Source organism: Paroedura picta, chromosome 4, assembly GCF_049243985.1.
Source record: "Paroedura picta isolate Pp20150507F chromosome 4, Ppicta_v3.0, whole genome shotgun sequence".
NCBI lineage: Eukaryota > Metazoa > Chordata > Lepidosauria > Squamata > Gekkonidae > Paroedura > Paroedura picta.
Window position 1 is genome coordinate 138796644 of NC_135372.1, and position 27983 is coordinate 138824626.

A 27983-nucleotide genomic window follows, 5' to 3' on the forward strand; every position below is an offset into this window, starting at 1 on the left:
CAATATCCTCCAGATGCTTTTACCTGCCACAGAGGTTGCTGGGATTTTGTCAGTGGTTCGACTCAAGCCAAAAGAAGAATCACTGGAAGGCCGCAGGAAGTCAGATTCACTCAGCATCACCCCCACAGCGCTAGCTGTCCTGGGGGAGTCAGAAGCACAAGAATCTTCCTGACGCCATCCAGAAGACTCAAAAACCATCCATGCTCCTCTTGGTAAGGCTGCCTGTTACAGGAAAACGAGTTGACATTTTTCCTCACGTGCATTACCAGCTAACCAGTTTCAAGTAATAAATTGCCCAGCATTTTTAAAGTATTAAAATACCCATGTATGTATTTTTAAAAGAGGAACTCTAAATGCTACTTCATTACACACACACACACACACACACACACATATATACTTGGCAGAACCTGTAACATTATGTTTCTAAATGCTGTACTTGACAGTATTTGGGGTGTTTTTCCCTCCACTAGTTTTCGGTAAGAAGAGAACTGCGAAAATCCAAGCAGAACCAAGCTTAGTTATCCATGAGAAATCCTTCTTTGGACTTCCTTTGTCTTTAGGCAAGACCCAGGAGCACCATTTATGAAACATTTACATATAACACTATAAAGAGCATGTTTGGGAGACTATTTTTAAAACCTAAGGAACTGAATTCCTTCTAGACTTCACTTACTCTGCCGGATTTCCTTATCCTCCTCTTTCCCATTCACCAATAGAACTCACGTTCCGTCAGTTCTTTAACTGACAAATCCCAACCTCCACGAATCAAATCAAAAGCCTCAAGATTCCAACACAGTGTCTGCTCTTTAAGGCCGGCAACCAAAGGGCAGCGTTAATATTATTTTGCTAAGCGCTGAGAACTAACAACATTTAACTCAAACTAAGCGACTCTTTAAATAACTGCAGACAAAAACGATATCTAGCAATGTGTTTACATGACTACTGAAATAAGCATTTCTTTTTAACATATATAGCCATGCCTTTTATGTATTTGTATCCAAATGTTCTACCCCACAGAAAAGCACTGCCACTATCTAACACAGGGGTAGTCAAACTGCAGCCCTCCAGATGTCCATGGACTACAATTCCCATGAGCCCCTGCCAGCGTTTGCTGGCAGGGGCTCATGGGAATTGTAGTCCATGGACACCTGGAGGGCCGCAGTTTGACTACCTAGCAGGTTCAAAGGACCACTGGGACAGGGCTTATTGGTTGATTTAAGAGGAAGGCAGCAGTCTGATTGCCCATCCCCAGCATGATCTTGTGAGAGCCCAGATGCTAAGCAGGGTTGGCCACAATTAGTACTTTGGTGGGAGACCTTCAAGGAAGACTGGGGGGGGGGCTTATGTAGAGGAAGACAAAGGCAAATTACTCTGCTTATCACTTGCCTTTAAAAGGTAATTATAAGGACCATCCTCTCAGCTAAAACTAGAATTGGTGGTCAAAAACAAATCCTCTATGAATTGTACCAGTCTTTCTATCAAGATTCTGCATATGGAAAAGGGCAGGTTTAACATCTATCCACGAGGGCTTTCTAAATAAATACTATTCAGATAAAGTCAAGTGAAGAAAATACAGGGTAATCTTGAGAGCCCTGCAACAACCACTCAGGTATGTGAATACCTTCACTAAACTGCCTTGTGATGCATTGCCTGAAGCAGTAACTACATCCCGGGAATCAGAGGTTGATAGGTGAAGAGATTCTGAGTTTAAAGAGCTTTCTTCCACGCTGCTGCTCTGTAATAACCTCTCAATCTCCCTGTTAAGAATGTCCAGCTCATCACACATCATGCAATTTTAAAAGATCTGCCAGAAGGAAGAGGGAAAAAACATTGGCTAATCATTACTTGTTTTACTTTTAAAGAATATACTAATTCTAAACCACAACTAAGCCAGTCAGCATCATATGTATATATTTTTAAAAACCAATAATAATTAATGATGTGATTAAAATTAGATATTGGAAAAACTGGCTATTTATGGGAGGAACACATAACTCTGTAAGGTAATACCCTATACTTTGAACACAATGGATTCAATCCAGATGGATTCAATCTATTGGATCCCCATTAGAACCCCCATCCGGAATGCCAAAGTAGAACATCTGAGGTGAACTGGAAGTATAACTTGAATAAAACTGACCGGACAGTTGCTAAATAGTTTTAAATGTTTTAATATGTTTATAGTAAATTGTTAAGATTTTCAAATGATTAAAAAAAAATTATATTGTTGTATGCTGTATTGATTCTGCTGTTGACTGCCCATAGCCATTCACGGGAGGGCGGTATACACCAGCTCCTGTGCTGTGGGCACTGAAAAGGCATTTTATTTATTTATTTATTTTTCAATTTATTTATTTTAGCTAGCAGACATGATATGCAACCCACTTCTCCAGGTCAGGTGAATCAGTTATGTCTTAAATGAATGTCAAAGAGAAGCAATGGACCAGATGAGGGCCAAAACTGAAAACTCAGATCAGATTGAGAAATTGTGAGGTGATGCTACCCCAGTGGTTCTCAACCTTCCTAATGCCGTGGCCCTTTAATATAGTTCCTCCTGTTATGGTGACTCCCAACCATAAAACTATGCAAGTGTTCTTTCACTGAAATTAAACCAAAACTGACCAATGACGTGGAAATCCATTGTTCATGACAGTATACTTCTGGGTACAATTCAAAGTGCTACATATTATTGTAGTAATAATGCCCTCTTCATAGGTTTGCTCCTGAGGAGGACTTGGGAATACCAGCTGCTGCAGAATGCTGTGGGTCAAAGCTCACTACCCTATATTCCCCACAGGAAACAGTCCATCAGCACCAGAGGAAGTGCTCTGCATGTCAGGTAAGCAAACACCCAGAGAGGGAGCTTTTCCTGTTATACTGTCCCTTCCCACAGAAATTTTCATGATGCCAAGTTTGTCAACCTTTAGATATCTAGGTGAAAACACTTGTTTCCCCTCCATGTCTACACTGGCCTTCTGACCTACCTGCTCATACACTCACTAGATTTTCACAAAATAAAATGACACACTAGTCGGTTGCTATAACTATAAAAGCATTTAAAAGCCTTATTTCATTATTTAATTAAAAACCAACATCAGGAGCTGCACAAAGTTTCTCCAATATCTAATACCTTTATTTTAGAAAATCATACAATTATTGTTGTTCTATAACTAGGGGTAGTCAAACTGCGGCCCTCCAGATGTCCATGGACTACAGCGTTTGCTAGCAGGGGCTCATGGGAATTGTAGTCCATTGACATCTGGAGGGCCGCAGTTTGACTACCTCTGCTCTATACATTAATTCTTTGTAGATTAGCTTAACTCTCATGGTCTGAAAAAGGATTTTTCCCACCTGGTAATTATGATAAATGTTTTGTAGGTAGGTCCTGGCTGAACTTGGTATTAAGCTATGCAGTTTATGTCCAGTAGGAACCCATGTTAGTCTGTTGCAGCAATGCTTCATTAATGATCACAGCCCACTCTGAACAATGATACTTTTCTCACAGGCCTGGGATTAGTAGGCTCTGCACTGTTTAGAGATGACCTCTTAATCTCAGTCACACAATAACAACTCTGAAACACGTAATGGAGCCATCAGTTCAGGGATCTGACCTGCCACAAGCCCAGTTACCAACTCTACCCCACGTCCATCCAGGAAAAAAAAACAGTGGGACAGGATCTAACAAATATGTGCTCATCATACACCATGATATACAAAGTGACAATATTAAATGAAAGTGAAAGATGATTTCAATCTGGCAGGACACTGTTTCCAACCCTAAGGTCTTCAGCAAAGAAACTTCAATTGGATTCAAATCCCTACATGAAGAGATATCTGACTTGATTAGTTCTGTAGGTACAAATTTGCTTAATGTAACTCCTACTCAAAACAAATGTCATGAATAATTATCACCATACACAAAAGCAAAAATCAACTTGGTAAATAAATAAATTTGAAAACAACATTTCGCCTAATCTGTAGCAAATCCTCGAATCAGGGCCAATTCATAGGCTCATGAACTTGCCACGGGGCCTGTCATTCCAAACCAAAACACAGAGAGACCTCCCCTAAGCTGAAACAGCCATAGGGAAGCCCCTATTAGCCCAACTGGGTCTACACACAGATTTAACAATCAAGCAACTCCTCCGTAGGACAGTACAAAACAGGATTCTATGTCAAAAAGTGCTACTAAAACTTCCAAATCCCAGCACTACCAGAGGTGGACAGAGAATGATTACTTTAGGGCCAAAGTAGACAATTTCACTTAGCTCTCTGGGAAGCTGCAAACTTAAGGCAATTACATAGAAGATACTCTTCACATTTATATTATCCCACCAATTTAAGTTATTTTATTATTTGATTTGTATACAATATATATTTATATACCTTCTAGAAGAAGAAGAGTTGGTTCTTATATGCTGCTTTTAAGGAGTCTCAAAACAGCTTACAAGTGCCTTCTCTTTCCTCTCCCCACAACAGACACCCTGTGAGGGAGGTGAGGCTGAGAGAGCCCTGATATTCCTGCTTGGTCAGAATAGCTTTATCAGTGCCCTGGCAAGCCCAAGGTCACCCAGCTAGCTGCATGTGGGGGAGCGCAAAATTGAACCCGGCTCACCAGATTAGAAGTCCGCACTCCTAACCACTACATCAAACTGGCTCTCTAAAACAACTAATGGAAAATTAGTTCCAAAACAACTAATGGAAAATCTCCCTAGATACCAGCACTTGTGAGGACTTTCCTTGCGTCCACTAAAAGCAGACAGTAGACAAATGCATAGCCTTTTATGGTACGTGACCTCAAAACTATTTTTCCCTGTGGAATCCCCACTGATCCAAAAAATGACATATATATCACAGACAAAACCACTGTGAAGATTCAAGTCAGATCTGATGCCACAATCAGTGAGGTGTGTGTATTCTATGAATCCAACATAGGTCACACATATTGACTGTTGAACATATACTAAATGCATTGATATTCTCTCATCATCAATCAGTGGTTTACAACATTTTTGGCAAATTCTGGTTAAGACGAATACAGAAATTCCTGATGTACTCAAAAGACAGACCTCCATTAAAGCTATGCTGTACATAATGTTTTTAATTTAAGAAAGGTCATGGCACAGTTCTCTTGGTGTTAAGAAAAACCAACGGATTTCAACAAATATTAATGCAATGCATTTAATGTTCATTTTTATGCGCAAACTTTGGAGAAATGCTAAAGCAACTGTCAAGAATACACCCAAAATAGGATATCCAGAACGTCCAGTCACTTCCTTGTCAGCACATGTCACTACTTTTTCTCTCTACAAAACTGCCAAAGATAACCCTCCTCCTTGTTTCATAGGAGAAGTTGAGTCAAGGGCCCTTCACTCTTATCTCTGCAAATCAAGAATAGTTAGATTATCAGCATTTATGATTTATTCCAGGGAAGCAAATCAGAGACATCGCAATACAACAAATTAGCCTTTGGGAAGAGTATAAATCTGTACCCAGTACATTAGGATTTTAGCTTTCTCTCCAGATAAGCACGTCAGGCCTCAACAAGGGCCAGAGCCTTCTTGGTCCTGGCCCCCACCTGGTGGAATGAGCTCCCTGAGGAGATCAGAGCCCTGCCCGAACTTCCACAGTTCTGCGGGGCCTGCAAGAGGGAGCTCCTCCACCAGGCATTTGCTTGAGGCCAACCAACTCAGAACACCTGCTGGTCCCCCCCTAGATGCCCCCCCATGACTGAAATAATTAACCTACCAATGTTACTGTTAATTGTTATTTATATTATATATGTGATACTTTACTGAAAGTTGTTTGATATTACAGTCTGTATAACGTTCCATGTAAGTTATAGAATGTTTCAAAGTAAATCGCCCAGAGATGCAAAGAAATGGGCGGTACAGAAATCCAAATAAATAAATAAATAAAATAGTGTGCTGGCTTAGGGAATGTGCCATTCCCACCTACAGCTACAGTGATACAGTCAAAGAAAAAGCATTACTGCTGCAGTTTCTGCACTTGGAACTGCCCTTCAAGAGACTGAGTGCACAGAAGTGAGTCAACCATTATATGCCTGCTCTTTTCTCTTTAACAGCAGCTGATGCTCAGTCCAACATTAAGGGTGACAATCTGTTTTTCTCTTAGTGTACCTAGTCTGGCACCAGCAATCTTTTTTAATGTTTATGTGCTTAAGTGGGCATAGGCTGGAACATTCTGAACATAGCTTTAAGCATCTGGGAATGGTAACATCAATTGTAAGGGACAACTTCATTGAAAATAGGAAACAAAAGCTGAAGTGCATTCTCTGAAACCAGCTATCTGGAGTTTAGTTTTATGACTACACTCACTATAAAACAGGAATAATCAAGCTGCAGCCCTCCAGATGTCCATGGACTACAATTCCGCTGGCAGGGGCTCATGGGAATTGTAGTCCATGAGCATCTGGAGGGCCGCAGTTTGACTGCCCCTGCTATAAAAGGACTGACCTCCCCTACTTTTCTGCAAGCAGCTGCAAATGAGCAATTTTCACATTATCAGTCCAATTTGTATCAAAACCAGAGTGAGTTTTAACTCCTCAATAAACCTTTTTACAGTTGCTAATTACGGGTACCTCAAGCTCTGCAGGAAGAGTTGCCATGTTCACCATATTTAATTAAATGATTTTGCATTACAGCATGTGATGGGGAAATGCTCCTGGAGGAAGATATGTTAGCTCACCTCTGTGCCAAACTTCACTCCTGGTCAAGAGGACTGCACCATCACACACAAGGCCATCTTCTAACTGTTCTCAGAAGTAATGTAGGATCTACTCTTTCCCTCAAATAGCTTTCCTCCCCCCCCCCAGACAAAGGGGGAGGAGGAACCCCCTAGATACCATTTTTCTTACTCACTGGGGGACCTAATCAGCTTTTTACATTGTTTCCCTTCCCAGCCTAACTGTGAGGATAAGTTAGGTTGGAAGGTAGCAACAGGCCCAAGGAAATCTTGCAGGCTTCCATGGCTGAGCAAAAGATCCAAATTCTAGTCCAGTACACTACTAGGCTGAGCCAGCCCTCATAGCAAATGTCTTCTACTAAATATTGGGATCCCCCCCCCCCAAAAAAAAAGCTATTTTAAAAACTCAGAGTTCAATATAATGTTTACAATGCTAAGGGACATTTTGGTTTTCCTTTTATTGAACCTCTCCGACTTGAATCTTAATTGCACTGAAACAAATGTTTTAATTAAATGAGGCTACAAAAAGTATATCCTAGAAACCACTTTTCATTCCCTAGGTCTTTATTTACTGCACTTGTACCTGCCTTTCACCCCAAGAGCAACAAATATCATTCTATTATCAAAGACCTGGATATAATCCTTTCTAACAGAAAGGAGCAAAAGTCCAGTAACACCTTAAAAATGAACAAAATTTGTGGAAGGTTGTGAACATTTGTGTGTCACTGCTCACTTCTTCAGATATGTGGTACACAAAGAAGTGAACAGTGACTAACAGAAGTTCATTCCCAGCCATAAATTTTGTTAACCTTTATGGCGCTACTGGACTCTTCCTCTTTTCTACTGCTACAGACTAACCCATCTTCATCTATCTCCTTGGACTAGCAGAATTAGAGGAGCAAAGAAAAGGGCCATTCACACAATCTAGAGCAGGGGTATTCAAACTGCGGCCCTCCAGATGTCCATGGACTCCAATTCCCAGGAGCCCCTGCCAGCATTCGCTGGCAGGGGCTCCTGGGAATTGGAGTCCATGGACATCTGGAGGGCCGCAGTTTGAATACCCCTGATCTAGAGCATGCCACCAGTAAAAAGTGAAGTGTAACAATGCTGGATACAATTGTCTGCTACCAAATTAAATCCAATACTGCTTAAGCACTACCACTTATGCAGCTTTATTCCAAACCCCTTATCTGTAGTGAATTATTCTGTGTTTATTTTGCAATCTACACATACAATTTACAGCTGTTCTTTCAACAGTTTCTTCTATAAAATGCCAATTCAATGAGTTCTTTATACGGTCACATGCTTTAATTTGGTAGGTAAAGGTATCCCCTGTGCAAGCACCGAGTCATGTCTGACCCTTGGGGTGACGCCCTCTAACGTTTTCATGGCAGACTGAATACGGGGTGGTTTGCCAGTGCCTTCCCCAGTCATTACCGTTTTACCCCGCAGCAAGCTGGGTACTCATTTTACCGACCTCGGAAGGGTGGAAGGCTGAGTCAACCTTGAGCAGGTGCTGGGATTGAACTCCCAGCCTCATGGGCAGAGCTTTCAGACTGTATGTCTGCTGCCTTACCACTCTGCGCCACAAGAGGCTATTTCTGAGAGCTACGCACAAAGTACACATCAGCTGTAGCTGTTGTTTTCATAGGATACCAGGTCACAAATATCATGTTGAGGATTTCCAGGTGCAAGGATCTTGTTTATTTAATTTGTGCTTTTTCATGGCTGGTTTTTTTTCAAATACAAAACCAAAGCATGCACTCTCCTTCAGCACCATACAACTTAACCACTGTGCTGGCAGTAAGGCCTCAAAGGAAACATGCTTTTTTTGTTTGGGATAGTTTAATGCTATATACTGTCTCTAAAGATGGTTGGAAAGTTCCAGTTGGTTCAAAATTCAACAGCAACACTGCTGGATGACAGGAAATTTAGCTTGCCAGAATGAGCGGCCAAATCAACTCTGGAAGACATTTAAAGTGCTGGTTCTTAGCTTTAAATCCTGGACAGTCTAGAGACAGCCGACTCCTGGTTCCCATATGAAGCTGTCCAATGACTGAAATCTTCAGAGGCACAGCTACATTTGTCCTCACTTTTAGAGGTAAGACAGAGGCAGAGAGGTCTGCATCTTTTCACCAGTCTCATGCCAGAAATGTACACAGGATCAAGCTGGTCAGGTTTTAGGGGTGAAAATATCTTTATTTCCTAATCTTTTAACAATTAGAATGCTGCATTATTAGTTTGAGCCTTGTTTTATGCTTGCTTCTGCTTTTAGTCTGCCACTACACTGGTATTTTTGTTCTCCCCGTTTTTCTTACACTCTTATCCTGCTATTATTACTTTTGAAATAATGGGATTCTTTTAATTTCAGTAAACCGCCTTCTGAGCTTTCAGCTGAGAGTACAGAGTACAATTCGGGGGGGGGGGAAGACACAAAGTTTTGACTTCATTACTTTGTTCTAGATTTGGTTAGGCATCCATTCTTCATAGCCAGTGTGGGCATTATCCACAATGATAGCAAGCAAAACTAGTTTCCATAATGAGACAACATGTATTAGTTCTTTTATGCGTGCATGCAAATGAAAGTGTATACCCTGAATAAAACTGAATCAGTCTTAAGGGTGTCCCTGGATTTGAACTTTCTTTTGCTGCTTTAGACTAACACAGCTAGTCACCTAAATCTACCTCAGAGTTTTTACTATCAGGATAAAATGCAAGAGAGAACAGTTGCTCTGGGCTCCCTCTGAAAAGGAAGTTGGGGTATAAATGAAGAAAGTAACCAACATATCCAAGTCTTTCCACCAGATAAATAGATTCAGGTGGGTAGCCGTGTTGGTCTGAAGCAGCAGAACAAACTTCAACTCCAGTGGCACCTTTCAGTAGTCTTAAAGGTGCCACTGGACTCAACCTTTGTTTCACCAGAGAAATTTAACTGAGCTGAAGTATTCAATTAAGAGAAAAAATATAAAAGCCCCACTTAATATTCTTCAAATATGAAAACAGACTTATAAATTATTTTACTGGAATAATATTTTAAGATGCAATTAATCTCTTTTAAATTGTTAACAGATTAAGATGCTGAAAATAGCCGATTTCTTTGGCAAATCCAAAGAAATATTGCAAATGGAAAGTGTTCTATAAATAGAATAATGGAAAATTTCCTGTCCACTGCTGCTTATGCCAATATTCAAAAGTTATTTTCAAGCTTGACTCCTATCAATGTAAACAACTTTAGCTCACTGTTAGTGATTCAATGCATTGAAGAACCATGGATCCAGTTTTAAAAAATAAAACCAGCAAATTAAGCAGCTTAAAGGGAAATATTTAACCTACTGATAAGAGTTCACTTATTTTTGACAGCTTTTGTTCCTCTTGTTCTTTCTATCCTTCCGCCTACTCTATTGTAGAATAACATTCATTTTCTGTCAATCATGTCTTAATAAAGCAATGGGATATTAAGCCAGTCTAACACTTTGAGACTCTGCTAATAAACATAATTGTCCTATGATTTATTCAATTTCTCTTGCACAGTATTTCTAATTTTAACTTGAATAATGCTAGCATAAGTATCCTAGTGCCTAATTCAAATGGACACTGAAGCTGACTGAACTGACTTAAAGAAAAATTACTTAATAAACTACCAGAACTACAGTTTAAAAAGGCTGCACATGGCCCCTATGGCAGTGTGATGTAGCCCTTGAGGCACTGCTTCACTCCACTGGTCTCAGGACATGATTGAGATATGCAACCACCAGGCACACCATATGGTTTCACCTGTGTTCAGACAGACTAGTGCTGGCCTGCTGGCTGGCAGCCTATAAAGCAGACATGAATCAGGGCTGTCCAACATTAAGACCTCGGTCCTTAGAGAGCTAAGCTTGGTGAAGTGGCTGACTCAGCAGTGAGTCATTTTGCATGCCACAGCATCAGACCGCTCCATTCCTATTCCATTCAATTAGCAGCACAGGCGTTCAGGAATGCAGAGAACACAAGAAAGCGAGGCACAATGGAGCAGAGATCTCAAGCATGCAAGGTGAAATCGGGGGTTGTTTAAAGTAGCAACGGGTGGTTCTGTGGTAGTGAGGAATTTTTGGGCAGTAAAGGGGGCACCAGTCTGACTCTTCCTGTTGTGGCTGCACTGAGAAGAAAAAGCCATGCTGTGCTGCATGTCTGTGCCCTGCCCATTGCTTCCTGTACTCTCCTGCCTGTTTTGGTTCCCAAGAAGAGCTTGTTGCAGACTTGACCTCTTACTAGACTTGTAATTTCTATGGTGGCCAAGAAGAGACAAAATAGTCTTCCCCTTGCATTATCACTGGGTTCTGATAATTGGATGCAGTATACGGGGGTGGGGATTTTAGGCCTCATTGTTCTTGTGCAGGAGATTTCAAAATAGCAGTCTCCACTGCTTCCCTGGGTGCAACACACCCTTCCCAGATCCTACAGGTTAGTAGTTAGTAGTTTTTTCCCCAGATACATTTTCATGAAGGAGGGGGGCTGCTTCATCTGTTTGTGTGTGTGGAGGGGGTTGTGAAGTCTCCTGGGGCCCCATCCCCTCTGCTGGCTGAGTTGTACCCTCCTCAGGCTCTCTGCGTGTCTCCAGCGTCTCTTCGTGCACCATCCTCCATCCACACCTTCCTCCTCGTCCTACCTGCACCCAACCCTGACTGTCTCCCTCACCTCTGCTTTATCTCTTGCCCCATTCCCACTCCTCCTTTGCCCCTCCAGTGCAGTTTCAAAGCCGCTCCTCCATGCCCAACCCTCTCCCTTCCCTTGATACCCAACTGTTTAACCTTTCAGCCCTGCTGGCCCACTGATGCCATCTTGCCCAGCCAGCCTCTGCATTCAGGATGTTGGGGCTACCTGCTGCCTCCCTGCACTCCTGGAGCTCCACATGGGGGCCAAGCATAGCAACTCTTCCCCTGCAGCCTCCCCTCTGGCCGGAAAGGCCAGCCCTGGTGGCTGTTCCTCTTCAGGATGGGGTGGCTGTGGCAAGCAGCCATTCCCCTGGGTTGGTGTATCGACATGGCAGCTTCAGTACTGCCCAGGTGAAGCAGGCCAGCTTGAGCTGCTCCGCGGTCAGAGAAGGGGGTGGGGCCTACTGGAGAAGGCCTGGATGCCAAGGAGACAGCAGGAACCGCTGGTTTAAAGCATGGGGCGAATCTGATTGTGGCTTACACCTTGATTAAATAAGAAAACCCACTGTCCATATGCCTATGCAAACCACTAGCCTGTGAAACCCTGCCTTAAAACTTTCAACCCTGTCATAAACAGCTATCTCTGGCCCTGGGTGGCAAAATTACAATGTCCAAATAGATACATTTCTCTAGCGGTACCTTGGCCGACAGGTGTTACCCATGAGGCCACAGCCTCTGACCTTAGTGAGCCATTTAAGAAACATCAACTAACAACCAGCACACAAATGACTATATTTATTGTAAAATCTTTTAAAAGACAAATGACTTTTAAAAAACAGGTGAACTTATTACAACTAAGTCTTCAGTTTTACATGACAGCAGCATTAGCCAAGGCAAGAAAAATATTTAAAAGCCCTAGAAATCAACATAAACCTCTTAAGGTATGGATTCTGAAGCATCAGTCAGAGAGTTAATAAAATATCAATTTAAATAGTTTTTAAATAAAAATCTCTACTAAACTACAACTATATCCCAAAAAAACCTCAAACCTTATTTTTTTTTAGATCACAGCCTTCAAAAGTTAGTAAACATTCACTAACAGAATAGCGTTAGCCTATTTTTCCAGGAAGGGCCTGATGCAAACTACAGATAAAAACTGTAAGGACAGAAAAAGATGAGTACAGCACACCAAAGAAGCAGTAACAATACGACCCAGAGGAAAGGTTAATTGGTAAAATGCCAGGATACCTCAAGTCTCTATTGCTAGCAAGAGTCTCTTCAGGAGGCTATTCCCATTGAAACTCCATCAAAAGGATTCAAAACCTTATAGATTTGCTGTAGTGAACTTTGGGCTTTATGTTGCCAAATTCTTAACCTATCACATAATATAATATGATCTCTGTAAGGCTGTTAAACAGAAATCTATCAATTGCAGGAACTATAAAGGGCAAAGGATATACGGACTTCAAAGATTATCCTGTCACAAGAAAAAACCTGCAATGGTCTATATACAGCTCAATTTTAATTGATAAAGTCAATAAAATCAGATCTTTATATTTTGCCTTTTAACTTTTACATTTGTGAAGGCCCACAAAATGACCCTAATATGGCATTTACTATGTTTTCTTTCCATCCTGACAAACTTTACTCATGCGTTATGCTGCCGTGTCCACTGAACTATTGTTATATTCTCTGTGTCCCTCATAATTAGAAATATAACCATGGTAATATTGATAATTATTTTATTTTTGTATACCACTCTTGCCAAATTCCAGCAAGTTTTGTCAATTTCAAGGAAATATACCAAAAGAAAAAGTGTAGATGTTGGAACAGTAGTGTTAACAAAAAGCAACATACAAAGTTGACAATACTGAATCAGACTGTCAATCAAGGTCAGTATTCTCTACTCAGACTGGGAGTAGGTCTCCAGGATATTTTTAACTAGAGATGCCAGGGATTGAGTCTGGGACCTTCTGCATGCTAAGCGGAGGCTCCACTGAGCTACTGCTCCTCTTTACCATACAAGCTAGGAAAAGCTGGTATAATTTACTTATTGTCTTCTGAACTTTTCTGCAGTTTTCTGGAGATAAGATTGTTGCAGGTTTAATCAAGATACACATCCAAAATTCACAAATCAGCATAACAATTCCTTTGTTCTATTATTTTTATAATCAAGACAGCCATTATAAACTTGTTATTTCTTTCATTTATGTAAAGTACACTAGAAAGACTTTAGAATGAAAAGCCCATGTATCTGACACTAGCTAAAAACTTTATCATAACAAAATTATGATAATGATTCACCAGTGTTCACGAGTATCTGTATCGTCCATTTTATGTAAACCACCCTGAGCCTTTGGAGAGGGCAGCATTATAAATATAATAAATAAATTATAATCTTAAAGTTTAACATGAGCTCAGTTTCTAATAGATTTCACACAACTACCCCCAATTATGGATATGATGAAGGGCTACTCGATTCTCCTATTAAGATAATTCTGTCTCTGTCATGTCCAACTATACCTATTTTTAATTGTGCAAATAGTAATATGACTTTTGGCTGAAGTTCAAGTTAAATAGCAGTCAGATTTCAAAGGAAGGAAAAGCATACCACAAAATATTTGTTTTCACTTTCTAGTTGCTACCATGTAACCTCATAAGCCCCAAAAGCTCAAACTGAATTCATTTCCTTAAAATCACCCTTTAATTTAATTTCTACTTTCAGTCTTGTATGTATCATGGAGGAAAAGACAGGGCAAAAATTGAATGATATCTAACTACAAAATTGGGCAAATCTTATGAAATGTTCCAAAAGCCAAATGCAGAAGCTGCGACCTCCAAATTAGGATAGTAGTTTGCTGTGCACATTTTGAAAAGACTGAACATTAAAAGATTTAAATCTTATTACAAGTAGTTTGACTTAGAAAATGTTGTTTGTACTGATGGCACTACAGAATGTAGTTTATTTTATTCCATTGTTAAGCATACAGTTTGTTTGAGGGGAATCTTACAGAAGGCTACTAGCAAAAACAAAGAGACAAATGCTTCACTATGCGTTCCTGGTTTTAAAAGCTGTTCAAATGCATTTGATACAGTATTTTAATGTTACAAAAACACCTACCTTTTTCTATGAAGATTACTTTTGAAAATGCATACAACAGCCCTTCACACAGAAATACCCATCATGCACAATAACAGACCTGTTGTTTAATCATTCACATTCTGTGCTAAATACAAGGGTTCTAACTTTCACAGACCCTTGAACCCAAAATGCTGGGATTAAACACAAAAGCCATTTTTGATTTTTCTCATGACCACAGCTTTTAAGAATTTACCTAGACATGAAATGTTTGGTGACTAAAAACAAAAATTTTCTTCTTAAAAAACAGGCTAGCTTCAACAATGGGAGTAAGAATCTAACGGTCAGAAAGCAATCCATAACTGGTAAAAAAAGTCACTCCTACACAAGATATATCTGTTATATCTATTATATTACATACCTACACACGCTAAATAAGTAAATAAGCATACCTAATAATACATTAAATATAAAATCTGCAAACCGAAAAGGGCACACAAACAGATTATAGCTGTTAAATAAGAGGGGCAACACACCGTACCATAATGCACATTCAATGGTCTTTAGACGTAGATTTCCCTGCAAAAGCACATTGAAAGTGCATTGCCCCACTGTGTTCAGAATCTGAGCCCAGTAATTTAGGCTTAAGGCTGGTCGCTCTATAAGGAAAGCCCTGCGGCAGGAAGCGACCAAGCTATCACGGCCCAGTCCTGGAGGGAGCAGGATCCCAAGGGGCGGCCGAGAAAAACCCAATTCTGGGAGAAGGCGAATTCCAAGGCAATCCCACCCCCCGCCCGGCCAAGAGAGTGGGCCTTACCCCGACCGTGGCCAGACGTCGACGACCCTCCAGGGCAGAAGGCCTGGGCCCAGGGCAAGTCTCCCGCACGCCGCCGCCCTCGCCCGGCCAGGAGTGCCCGGGTCTCCCGCTCGCCCCCCGCCCCGCGCGGCGGAAGGAAAATGGCGGCCACAGTGACGTCACGGAGCCTTTCGACGTCACCCGATTATTGGCCACCGCCGGGACGGCGGGGAAGGGGAGGTCAGGGGCGCCCCCCTTTCCTCCAGGCCCTCCCTCGGCCAGACCCCCATCCGCCCTCGGGGAGAGCAGGTTTCGGGGCCGCTCCCCGATAAACAACGCCCGCCCGCCCGCCTTCCTTCCTTTCCTCCCTTCCTCGCCGCCATTTTCCCCAACCGCCGCCCGTGATCCCGGGAGATCTCCAGGCCGCCCCTGGAGGTTGGCAAGCGCCGGCCCGGCCCTCCTCACTCACCACAGAAGAGGCGAGGCGGCTCCGAGCGGGGGGGGAGGGGAAGGCGGAGGGGGGTCCAGGCGCCCCGCTGTCGTCGCCGCCGCCTCAGCCGAGGCGAGCCGCCGCCATTTCCTCTTTCCTTCCCGATTCCTCTCAGCGACGCCGGGCGCGGGAGGGGGAGAGAAACGCGCGGCCTCCGTCCGCCTCGATGCTCGGAGAAACCCGCCGTCAAAATGGCGGCGGGGAGCAGCGCGCGCGAGACTGAGATTCTTTAAAAAAAAAAAAAAAAAGGGTCCACTCTCGTTCTCGCGCGCGCGCGCGCACGGCGTTCCCTTGGGCCGCCGGACCTCTCGCGCAGGCGCGGAGAGGAGGACCGGTGGGGGAGGGGGCCTGAGAAAGCGAGAGCGGCCCGAGGAGGTGCTGTTGCTATGCGAAAGAGAGGAACGCGGGGCGGAGCAGGACTCGGCTCGCCTGCGCCCCCTCTGGCGGGGAGGAGAAAGCGCTTTCCTTAGGATTTGGAGGTGGAGGTGGAGGTGGTGGTGGTGGGGGGTGGAAATTGCCTTCAAGGCACAGCGGATTGATCGTGCCCCCCTGGGTTTTTCAAGGCACACGGATGCCAGCCTCCAGGTGGGACCCGGAGGACCCCCCCCCTCATCTCCACACTACAGAGAAAATGGCTGCTTTGGAGGGGGGGACTTTACAGCACTGTACCCCACTGAGGTCCAGGGATGCCAGCCTCCATCTCTTGGAATACCAGCTCATACCCAGCCCACAGAGATCAGTCCCCTGGAGAAACTGGCTGCTTTGGAGCCCACTGAAGTCCCTTTGTGGCACTGAAGCCCACGGAGGTCTCTGGCCCCTTCAGGCTCCATCCCCAGATCTCCAGCAGTTTCCCAAACTCGATCTGACAATCCAATTCCCCCGTCTTCTGGCAACCCTACCAAGACAGTAGCACAACAATTGAGTCCCATAGCACCTTTAAGACCAACAATGTTGGTCTTTACAATGTTTGTGGTTTTCATGTACATTTTATGTGGCAGTCCGATTTTTGCAACTCCCCCTTCAAACCTATGTACTGCCTTATACTGAACCAGACTCTTGGTCTGTCTCATAGAATAGAATCATAGTCGGAAGGGGCCATACAGGCCATCTAGTCCACCCCCCTGCTCAACGCAGGATCAGCCAAAAGCATCCAAGAAAAGTGTGCATCCAACCATTGCTTGAAGACTGCCAGTGAGGGGGAGCTCACCACCTCCTTAGGCAGCCTATTCCACAGTCTCCTTCGTGCTGTCTGCTCCGACTAATTATGCCTCATCGACACACATGTGAAGCAATGTAGCACTGAATCAGATTGTGGGTCCCTCGAGGCCTGTATCTACTCAAACCAGCAGCTGCTCTCACAGTTCTCAGGCAGAGGTCTTTCGCATTACCCCGATACTTGGTCCTTTTTACTGGAGATGCTGGGACCTTTACTAGCCATCTTCAAACACAGCTGCACAGCTACTTTTCATAGATGCATTAGGCTGATTCTGAATTGAGCAGGGAGTTGGACTAGACTAGAGGGCCTGTCGGGCCTCTTCCAAGTCTATGACTCCAAAATGGCTGCCTAAGAAGGTGGTGAGCTCACTGGTGGTCTTTGAGCAGCAGCGGAACAGATCCTTCTCCTGGATGCTTGAGGCTGATCCTATATTGAGCAGGGGGCTGGACTAGGACAGGGGTAGTCAACCTGTGGTCCTCTGGATGTTCATGGACTAAAATTCCCATGAGCCCCTGCCAGCGTTTGCTACCTCTGGACTAGGAAACCTGTCTGGCCCCTTCCAATTCTATACCTGTGTGCCAAACAGGTGCTCTACCACTGAGCCACAGCCCCCCACAGCTGCAGCTCTTCAGTCTCAGGTTGTGCTCACAGAAGGGCAGTTATTTGTTCTTTGCTTATAGGTGCCATGAATGGACTTGCATTCCATAGAGAAGGCCAACTGGAAGGCTTTGTTATCACAAAGTGAACCAAGAAAATGATTAGTAGATGCCACTTTGTCTCAAAGAAGTAGCCCTTTTCAGGTCTGTAGCCCCAGAATAAAGCTGGAATCCAGTGGCACCTGTTGTTGTTGTTAGGTGCGAAGTTGTGTCCGACCCATCACGACCCCATGGATCCCCCAGGCCTTTCTGTCCTCTACCATTCCCCGGAGTCCAAATTTTATTCAAGGTGTCAGCATTTATGTGGACACTTCTTCAGGTATACACATTATCTCAGATATCCTCAAATCAAGTTTCTGAAGCAGGGACATGATTATATCAGTGGTTGGACAGGAGAGGCAGAGGCTAAGATATTTACATGACTGGGAGGAGAAAAATCTCATTCATGTCACCCTGAACACCTGAGGTTGGTGATCCCCAGCACAAGAGATTCACCTGGCCTCAGCCCGGTGAAGTGAGCTCCTGGAAAAACAAGGGGTTCTGCAGGAACTAATGCAGTTCCACAAGGCCTGCAAAACAGAGCTCTTCCACCAGGCTTTGGGTTGAGGCCGGGTTTTTGGTTGCCCCTCCTCCTCTAGAATGTTCCATATCCCCGCTCCTCCAATCTTGCTAACACCTTTTATCTGGTGTTATCGGGAGATTGGCTAGGAGGGGAAGGAAATACTTTATGTTTTGTCAATTTTAAATTTCTATTCAGAATTCTGATGTTAACCGCTGGCAAGCCAGATGTGCCAGGCTGAGCTTCAGCCTCCAAGCATGATGAAATAAAATTAATAAATGAAATATTTATTTATTATTAATTATATTTATAAACCGCCCTCCCATCAATCTTTCCTCAGTGGCCTGTCCCTGAATGAGAATATACAGTAATAAACAATTAAACATTAATATGCAACGTACACCATCAATGAGGCAACAAAATAAATCATAACTTCCTTCCCCAATATAATATTATCAGTATACGAACACTAATATATCTTCATTTGGAACGCCGTTCGTCACTACGGACCAACTAGCCTTATACGGCCGGCCCCTGGAGATTGGCAACCCCGATGGGACTGGATGGCCGACGCAGGCCGGCCTCCCCCTCCTCGCCCTCCTCGAAGAGCCGCTCTAGGCTTCTCCTCCCGCCCCCTCTAGGCCTCCCTCCGCCTCCTCTCTATGCCCCGCGACCTTTTCCCCGAGCGCCGCGATTGGCTGGCGGCGGCAGCGCCGAGTTCTCGCGAGAGCAGCGGAGGCCGAGGGAACCCGCGCGAGGGAGGGGGCGGAGCGGTCCGGGCGGCGGCGGCGGCGGCGGTCTGAGGCGGCGGGCTCGCTCGGTGAGCAAAATGGCGGCGGAGGGGAAGGTGGGTGGGCGCGCGAGGGAGGAGGCGGCGGAGGCTGCGGGCAGGGGCGGGAGCGCCTCTCTGGGAGGCCGCCAGCCAGCCAGGCCGGCCGGCCTGCCTGGTGGCGACAGCGACGACGACGGGCCCGCCCCCCGCTCGGGCCTGCCGCGCTCCAGACAGAGAGAAGCAGGAAGCCGCCGAGCCCCGGGCCCGCTCCAGGAGGAAGCCCGCCTGATTCGGGCGCTGGGCCGGTTCCGCGGCCGGCGAGGCCTCTGGGGCGGCGAGTCGCGGGGCGGGATCCTGAGCGGAGCGGCCTTCGCAGGGATAGGCGGCTGGAGAGACGCGCAGGGGAGGGGAAGCCTGTCACTGGCTGCGCGCCGCGGGGACTGCAGGGAACCTGCACGGTCACAGCCACTGAGCCCTGTTGTGCCGACTGGCTGGGCGCTGCGTGGGACGGGAGGCTGGACTGGACTGGAGGGACCCTTAGTGATCTGACCCAGCAGGGCTCTTCTGAGGATCTTATGAAAGCCTCGGGCTCTGTGCCCTGTGGTTGGCCCTCCAGAACAATTGGCTGGCCCCTGTGTGAGACAGGAGGATGGACTAGATCAGGGGTAGTCAAACTGCGGCCCTCCAGATGTCCGTGGACTACAATTCCCAGGAGCCCTGCCAGCGAATGCTGGGAATTGTAGTCCATGGACATCTGGAGGGCCGCAGTTTGACTACCAATGGACTAGATGGACCACTGGTCAGATCCAGCAGGGCTCCTGATCTTCTCACGAAGGCCTCGGTTTCTCTGCCCTGTTGCTGGCCCTGCAGAGGAACTGGTTGGCCACTATGTGGGATAGGAGGCTGGACCCTCACTGGTCTGACCCAACAGGGCTCTTCTGATCTGCTTATGAAGGCCTCTCTGCCCTGTTCTTGGCTGTCCTCCAGAGGAACTGGCTGGCCACTGTGTAAGACAGGAGGCTGGACTACATGGACCACTGAGGTTCTTTTGAAGACTTGAAGGCTGCTAACCTGGGTGACTGAGGGGAACCTCCACATTCAGAGGCACTAATCCTCTGAATCCCAGAGCCTGGAGGCAATATTAGGTCAAGGTCTAGGGTTCTATGCCCTGTTGTTGGACCTCCAGATGAACTAGATGGCCCAGTGGTTTAACCCAGCAGGGCTCTTCTTATGTTCCCAGTCCTGCTGGGGATGAGATAGATAGCCGTTTGGACGGCCTACAATAGGACACAGAGGTCAGTGGATATTAGCCATGGTGACTGAGGGGAACCTGCATATTCAGAGGCACTGGACCTCTGAATCTCAGAACCTGGAGGCAACATCAGAAGAAGGCGTTCTGTGCCCCGTTGGCCCTCTGGAGTAACTAGGTGGACCACTAGTCTGATCCAGCAGGGTTCTTATTGTTTGTTTGCACTTTTATTCCACTGCTCCCAACCAGCATCTCGTGGAGGCTAACAACAATAAAAAAAATAAAACAATCGAATCCCTACTCTGCCATTCAAGCTTTGTTTCTTGGACCAACCGTACTCTCTCATACTCTCAAATTTTATTTTTGCGTTTATATACCGAACTTCCCTTGCGGCTCAGCGTGGTTTATAAAGACCACGAACTGTGTAATAAGGTACAATATAAGATCAGTAACTATAATCAACAATAAGCATAACATAAGCAACAGTAGAACATGTATTTGCAGGTAACATTACGACCGCAACCCCTCAGAGTGGCCATATCTGAATGGGAGGGGGTTCTGGGGGCCCAATAGATTGTTGTCACTGACCTCAATCAAATGCCTGGCAAAAGAGCTCCATTTTGCAGGCCCTGCAGGACTGTGTTAGCTCCGATGGCCCAGGGAGCTCATTCCACCAGCTGGGGGCCAGGACACAGAATGACCTTGCACCGGTTGAGGCCAAACGTGCTTCCATGGGGTCAGGGATCACTGGCCAGTTAGCACTGACCGAGCACAGTGCTCTTTGGGGGGCATTGGAAGTTCACCATGTTGGGTCACTATCAATGATGCATGCTACCTCGGGACAGTAATACAATTACTTAGCTTTCTTTTAGAATCCTTACAAATGCCTGTTTTCTTTCATGAGTTTCATTCAGTTCTCAATCTCCCTTTTCTTGCCAGTGAGGGACAAGAATGAGTTATGCAGAAAAACCCGACGAAATCACGAAAGACGAGTGGATGGAAAAGCTCAATAACTTACACATCCAGAGAGCTGACATGAATCGCCTGATTATGAACTATCTTGTTACAGGTAACTGTCAACGAATGGCTTTAAAAAATGTATTTTCTTTACTGTGACCTATTACACAGGCTGCAGACATCTTCTAAACTGGTGCCTAAACAGTACAGTCTTGAGAATGAGGTTAACCGTGGTGTATTATTTAAGCATAATGTGTTTTTTAATGATGGGTTTTCGTTATTAAAAAAACAAAATTAATAGTTTATTTTCCGAGCTACCTGGGGCAGTTTCCCTGGAGGGTTGGAATAAACATTTGCTAAATCTCTGCAAACCGTGATAAGTGGACCTTGGGCTCTTCCACTTGTGCAATAAAATTCAGTAGGGAAGGCATAAGAACATCAGAAGAGTCCTGCAGGATCAGACCAGTAAAATTCAATAGCAAAGGCGTAAGAACATCAGAAGAGTCCTGCATGATCAGACCAGTAATCCATCCAGTCGAGGTTTCCTGTCTCAAACAGTGGCCAGTCAGTTCTTCTGGAGGGCCAACAACAGGGCAGAGAGGCCGAGGCATTCATAAGAACCTCAAAAGAGCCCTGCTGGATCAAACCAATAGTTCATCTAGTTCAGTATCCCATCTCACACAGTGGCCAACCGGTTCATCGGGAAACTCAGCAACAGGGCATAGAGGCTGAAGGGTAACCCTGATGTTGCCTCCTGGCACTGGGATTCAGAGCTTGACTCCCTTTGAACATGGTGCTTCCTTTTAGTAACCACTGATGGACATATCCTCATTGAATCTGTCTAATCCCCATTTAAAGCTGTCTACACCTGTGGCCACCACTCCATCCTCTGGAAGTGAATTCTACATTTTAATCACTTGCTGTCTAAAGAAGTATTCCCCAAGTCAGCACGTGTCACTACTTTCTCTCTGTGCAAAACTGCCTGCCAACGATAACCCTCCTCCTTGTTTCATAGGGAAAGGTGGGTCAAGAGCCCTTCACTCCTACAAAGGTGCTGAGTTCCCACCCATCTTTGTTTGCAAATAAAGAATAGTTAGGTTATCGGTTAGATTCTTATTCAGGTGGTTCTTACATTTCAGAGGGCTTTAAAGAAGCAGCCGAGAAGTTCCGGATGGAGTCTGGGATTGAGCCCAGTGTTGATTTGGAGACCCTGGATGAAAGAATAAAAATCCGAGAGATGATCCTCAAAGGTCAGATTCAGGAAGCCATCGCACTAATCAACAGCCTCCACCCAGAACTGTTAGACACGAACCGGTATCTTTATTTCCATTTGCAGGTAAGGATCCGCATGAAACCAGTTTGATTGCATGAATCAGATTGCAAAGGAAGGTTGCCTTTTCATGGGGAGCTTGTAGGTTATGTCTTTATGCACTTTGCCAGTGTTAGGAGTGTATGTTAAGAACCTGGCTGCCGGTCGTATTCTTGAATGTCTCCTTCCTCTTCTCTCTCCTGTCCTTGGAGCTGATGATTCCCTTCCATATGGGGCAGGATATGAGCTTCCTCGAGTCATTGCTCACTTCTCTCTCAGTGACTCACACAAGCTCCTACCCTGCCCCATATTTTGTTAGTCTTTCAAGTGCCACTGGACACGTGCTCTTTGGTATCTGATGAAGTGAGCAGCGACCCATGAAAGCTTATCCCCGGCCAAAAATGTTGGTCTTTAAGGTGCCACTGGACTCTTGCGCTGTTTGATATCTGAAGAAGCGTGCAGTGCCCTGTGAAGGCTCCTCTCCTGCCACAAATTTTGTTAGCCTTTAGGTGCTACTGGATTCTTGCTATTTTCTACTGTTGCAAACCGATTAACACTGTCCTGTTTGAAAGTCTTATGGTACAATGCACGAAGAACTTAATGCACTGTTATCTTCAATGTTGCCCACTTAACCTCTCTTACGTTTCGGCCTATGCAGCAACAGCATTTAATCGAGCTGATTCGGCAGCGGGAGACAGAAGCCGCCCTTGAGTTTGCTCAGACGCAACTAGCGGAACAAGGGGAGGAGAGCAGGGAATGCCTGACAGAGATGGAGCGTACCCTGGCCCTGCTTGCTTTTGATAACCCCGAGGAGTCGCCATTTGGGGATCTGCTCAACATGATGCAGAGACAGAAAGTAAGTTTCCGGTGTCTCGTAGCGGCTAAAATTTCACGTTGCATCAGTTTTTTTTTTTTTAACCAAAGAGTCTCTTCAGGTTTTGCTCAAAGCAAAGCTGGCCTTTTCACCACTTGCACCACTACATTTTGCACCCCGTTTTTTTTTCCTATTAGAAACATCAGCCCAAAGCTTTAGGATGCTTAGGGCTGGTCCTGCGTTGAGCAGGGGGTTGGACTAGATGGCCTGTGTGGCCCCTTCCAACTCTATGATTCTATGATTCTGTGATATAAAAGGGCTGCAAGATTGAAAAAGATCTTATGGAATGGGGTTTCACCTCTTCTCCAGAACCCTCACAAAAAGTAATGGTCTTCAAAAGGGACTGGAGGGAGTAGCAGAAATAGCATCCACTGGGAAAGGTGCTGTTCTTTGAGGCAAGTCTTTGGATTGGATCCAGATTAAATTTGTACTTACATCCTGTTTCTTGCCAAAGAGCCCCTCTCGAGTCATTCTTTGGGGTCCCCTACCCCCGGGAACAGCCCTGGGTAGTTTTCCCTGAAGATCACCTGTCACATAGGGGCCATGATTGTAGTCCAACCCCCTGCTCAACTCGGCATCACCTTAAAGCAGGGGTAGTCAAAACTGCGGCCCTCCAGATGTCCATGGACCACAATTCCCAGAAGCCCCTGCCAGCGAATGCTTTCAGGGGCTTCTGGGAATTGTAGTCCATGGACATCTGGAGGGCCGCAGTTTGATTATCCCTGCCTTAAAGCATCCAGAAGTACTTGCCCAGCTGCTGTGTCAAGTCTGTCAGAGAAGGCACCACCTCCTTAGGCAGCCCATTCCACTGCTAAACTACTCTGCATTTCTCCCCCTGATATCTAGTCGGTACTGTTCTACATCCCATTAATGCACGTCCTATCTTCTGCTTGGTGAAGAGGGCCAGCTCTCTTAGTGTAGAGCGCCAGCTTGGTGTAGTGGTTAGGAGTGCAGACTTCTAATCGGCCAAATTTCTTGCTGGCTTACTAGATGGGCTAAATGATAAATCCGACCAGGAAAAACGTGTGTTTTTGTTAGCAGATACTAATTCATTTGTTTCTAACAAAATGTCATTATTTGCCCTTGCAGCAAAGAAAATAAGGGCCAGAGTGGTGCTGCAGAGAGCAAGTACCTAGAGGAGCTATAGGATAGGTGGACATATGTAGTCCGGAAATGTTTTTATGATGTTAAGTGATTGTTGTCTGAGATTGCACATTCTTTTTATTACTGATTTGAAATGTTTTAAATCCTTTTATAAATCCTTTTATATTTTCCTTTTGTATTGTAATGGCCTATGGCTACATGCAATAAAATCTGACTTGACTTGACTTCTCATCTGGCAAGTCGGGTTAGATTCCCCGCTCTTCCCCTACATACAGCCAGCTGGGTGACTTTGGGTTCACCACAGCACTGATGAAGCTGTTCCGATCAAGTAGGAATATCAGGGCTCTCTCAGCCTCACCTCCCTCACAGGGTGTCTGTTGTGGGTAGAGGAAAGGGAAAGCGAATGGAAGCCGCTTTGAAACTCCTTTAGGTACAGGAAAGCGGCATATAAGCAACAACTCTGCTGCTGCTGTTGCCAACAGGAACTGCTCCCTGCCCTCACTTGAATCCTTCTGGCACTCCTCAATAAACATGTATGGTACTGACCTGAGTTTTTCTTTTCTAGGTGTGGAGCGAAGTGAACCAGGCCGTTCTAGACTACGAAAACCGCGAATCGACCCCCAAGCTGGCGAAATTACTGAAGCTACTACTGTGGGCTCAGAACGAGCTGGACCAGAAGAAAGTAAAATATCCCAAAATGACAGACCTTAGCAAGGGGACAATTGAGGAACCCAAGTAAAACATGTGCAGGTGGACAGTGACCCCCTCGGAACTGCACAGCGCTCTACAATTTTAATCAGTCTGTGACTGAGATATTTTTACTACAGTTCAGGACTTGGCGATTTGGTTGTGTGTGGGGTTTCTTTTTTTTTGTTTGTTTTGTTTTGTTTCTCGGCAAGCGTACTTAAAGGGAGACGGGTCCCTTTTTAACTGCAGCAAGCGAGCATTGAGAAACGCATCGTGTCACTTTGACCACCCGACTTAGGCTATGCACTGTCATGCGTTCTTAGCAGAAACAAAACGTGGTGCGCGCTCTCTATCTTTAAATATATATATATACATATATATATGTGTATGTGTGTGTATATATATATATATATGTACTGTGCTCAAGGTTTGTAATGGCTGGCTACCAAGCTTGCTTTGGCAGCCACCAAATTAATGTTGAAACGCTTGGCGACTCTCAGTTCAATTTAACCTGTCTTTTCACTCGCATCGATGACGCTTTTCTCTGTGTTAATTTATAGCCGAACGAGCATTCCCTATTTAAAGACTTAGCGGTCGGTCGAGCGTTCATTTTGTACAACCTCACGGGGGCAGCGTTTGTTTTCTGCATAGGATATATAGCGTAGGAAGCTTGTCTGCTGTAATAGAAGGCCATCCCCCACCCCCACCCTGCTTTTTACACCTTGGTTTATTTATATATATATATATATGTGGGGCTGAATGTTAGGATGGGCCTAGCTCTCTCAAGTATTGCTGACAAAGGTTTGTTTGTTTCTCTTTTTTTGGGGTGGCAGTTTTCAAGGTTGACCAAAGTAGCTCTTGAAACAAGACATCCGGTCACTCCAGAACTAGGGTTTTCTTTTTGTCAGTTTTAGTTGGGTTCCAGGTTCAGTCGTCGTACGGGTGAAGGTGGCAGCCGTGGCATTAATTCCAGCAACGTGTATTTGGGAGGGGTAAGATGTAAACAGTGAAGATGTCTTAAGCTGTTGGAAACATTCTATGATTTTTCTGCAGAGTTCCTCTAGAAAGGCCTGGCGTTTCACTGGCTGTAGCGGGGAGTAACTGTTGCCCCTTTTCCCGGGTAAACCAGAGGCTTTACAGATCTCTTCCTTCCCGAATTCCTGTTTTCTTCCAGTGAGATTGCTGTGATGTGTCAGCTTGCCTCCCTTAAAGCGTGAGTTACAGCACCACAGCATGAGGTGTGAGGCTGAGGTGGTGAAATAGGTTATGCTACCGTGTCTGACCACAGGTAGAGGATCAAGTTTTGGAATGTTTCGTAGCTTTGGGGTTGTTTTGTTTTGTTTTAATCACACGCTGCAAATAGAGAAATCATACCAGAAGGAAAACGGGAGGCGGTAGGAACCCACCTATCCCTGCTGTGTATTTTTGGGGGGGTTTCATGAAGTTAATTTTACGCAAAGCGGGGTTTGAATCCACCCTCCTCCTGCAATGCCATTCGTCCAGCCTCCTGGGGCTCCGTTCTGCGGCCTGCACAAACGAGGGGCGTTAATTCCATGAAGTTCTCCTGATTCAGATGCTGCTGGGTAATGCAGCCGCGGAGTATTTCATACAATCTGCTTGCTGCCAGACTTGGTGCTCCCAAACGCCCAACTTATTTTGCAGAACCGTTGAGAAGACCGACCAGGACGGCAGAAAGTAAATAACAACAACGGCTGCCTGGCAGCTCTGCATTGTGCACATCCTCTCCTCAGTCCCACCCGTGCAAATCTTGTTAATTCCAGTGGCACGTTTAGCAGCGGCCGTTGTGACTTGAACCCCGAAGGCAGTGACTATTCCATAGAATGCCCTGAGAAGCCCTGCGGAACGCCTAGCTGACTGGTTCCAAATAATAAACTTTGGGCGTAATCAAATAGGATTGGGTTTTCGCTATGACTTCAGGGAAATGGATGCAGATTGAAGGGGGGGGGATTTTTCTGGGAGGTCGAGCTGGATCTGGCAGATCCATTCTTAACAGCTACCGTTTAGCTTTCCCCCAGGAAGTGTTTTTGCCATCTAGGGAGGGCTCCTTCAAGCAGGGAATACCATGAATACTTTCTGCTTGTGGGCAGCGTGGTTTTGGGGGAGAAGCAGTTGTGTAGGCTGTAGAAATACAACAATGTCAGGTATAAAACTCCCCCCCCCCCCAATCACCCTTGGCTGCTACATGCAGCCTGAAGCTCTACAAGTTTCTAGCAAGTGTGTGTTATGGTTTTTTTCCTCGCTGGTGCACCATGGCTCTCCTACATAAGCCTCCTATATGTTCAGAGCGCTATGCTAATTCCATGAATGCCCAGATAACTGGAACTTTTCACTGTCTTATTTAATTCATTAACTTCAAAGCCAAATATGCGTGGAGGGGGGTTTGGGAGTCTCCCCTAAAGGATTTAAACATAACGTTATTTTTAGGTGTATGATTTCATTTGGGTTTTTGTAACGCATCACACACTGAAGCAGCTTTAACCTACAGAGTTTTGGGGTTTTTTTTGTGGGGTAACAGAGAGAAATATTTAAAACGGTATGAAAGAAAGCTATGCATTTTACAGAAAATTCAAGGGTGTAATCCCGGCGGTACTCTTAAGGGAATCTTTATATTCGTGTGTATATAAAATAGTTTGCATATACAAAATATATAATCAGTTTTGAATTATTCTCAAATGGGAGAGGCTGTGAAAAGTGTAACTTTATGGGAATAACTACGCAGGAAGCACAGTCCTCAGTACATAAAACGAATTTGTCACGTGCATGGGAAATGTTTTATTTGGTGGCTACGGATGAAAGGTCGCAATTTTGTTAGCTCCATAATGTTAGATTACCACTCTTACCTGCTTAGCATTAAATACCACTTTGATCAATG

The 27983-nt window shown here is 45.0% G+C and overlaps 2 protein-coding genes across 7 annotated transcripts in view; one reads left to right on the forward strand and one right to left on the reverse strand.

The window, feature by feature from the left end:
- The window catches only part of DIDO1 (death inducer-obliterator 1), a 72496-nt gene extending 56522 nt beyond the window's left edge, over positions 1-15974 (reverse strand). Inside the window, exons 1-3 of one of the 6 annotated variants that reach the window (XM_077335805.1) lie at positions 15687-15974; positions 1625-1807; positions 24-222 (exon numbers count right to left, since the gene is read on the reverse strand). In XM_077335805.1, coding sequence (XP_077191920.1) covers positions 24-222; positions 1625-1792 — 367 coding nt within the window. In that variant the 5' untranslated portion in view covers positions 1793-1807; positions 15687-15974. Of the gene's footprint in view, positions 1-23; positions 223-1624; positions 1808-15238; positions 15527-15686 lie in introns of those variants that run through there. The other 5 variants (XM_077335804.1, XM_077335806.1, XM_077335807.1 and 2 more) reach the window with 5 other exon arrangements.
- Positions 15975-18833: 2859 nt separating this feature from the next.
- On the forward strand, positions 18834-27981 carry GID8 (GID complex subunit 8 homolog). The gene is made up of 5 exons (XM_077335813.1): positions 18834-18958; positions 21099-21228; positions 22256-22452; positions 23084-23281; positions 24969-27981. Exons 2-5 carry the CDS (start codon positions 21111-21113, stop codon positions 25140-25142), a joined length of 687 nt encoding a protein of 228 aa, XP_077191928.1. The 5' UTR covers positions 18834-18958; positions 21099-21110; the 3' UTR covers positions 25143-27981.
- Positions 27982-27983: the final 2 nt, after the last annotated feature.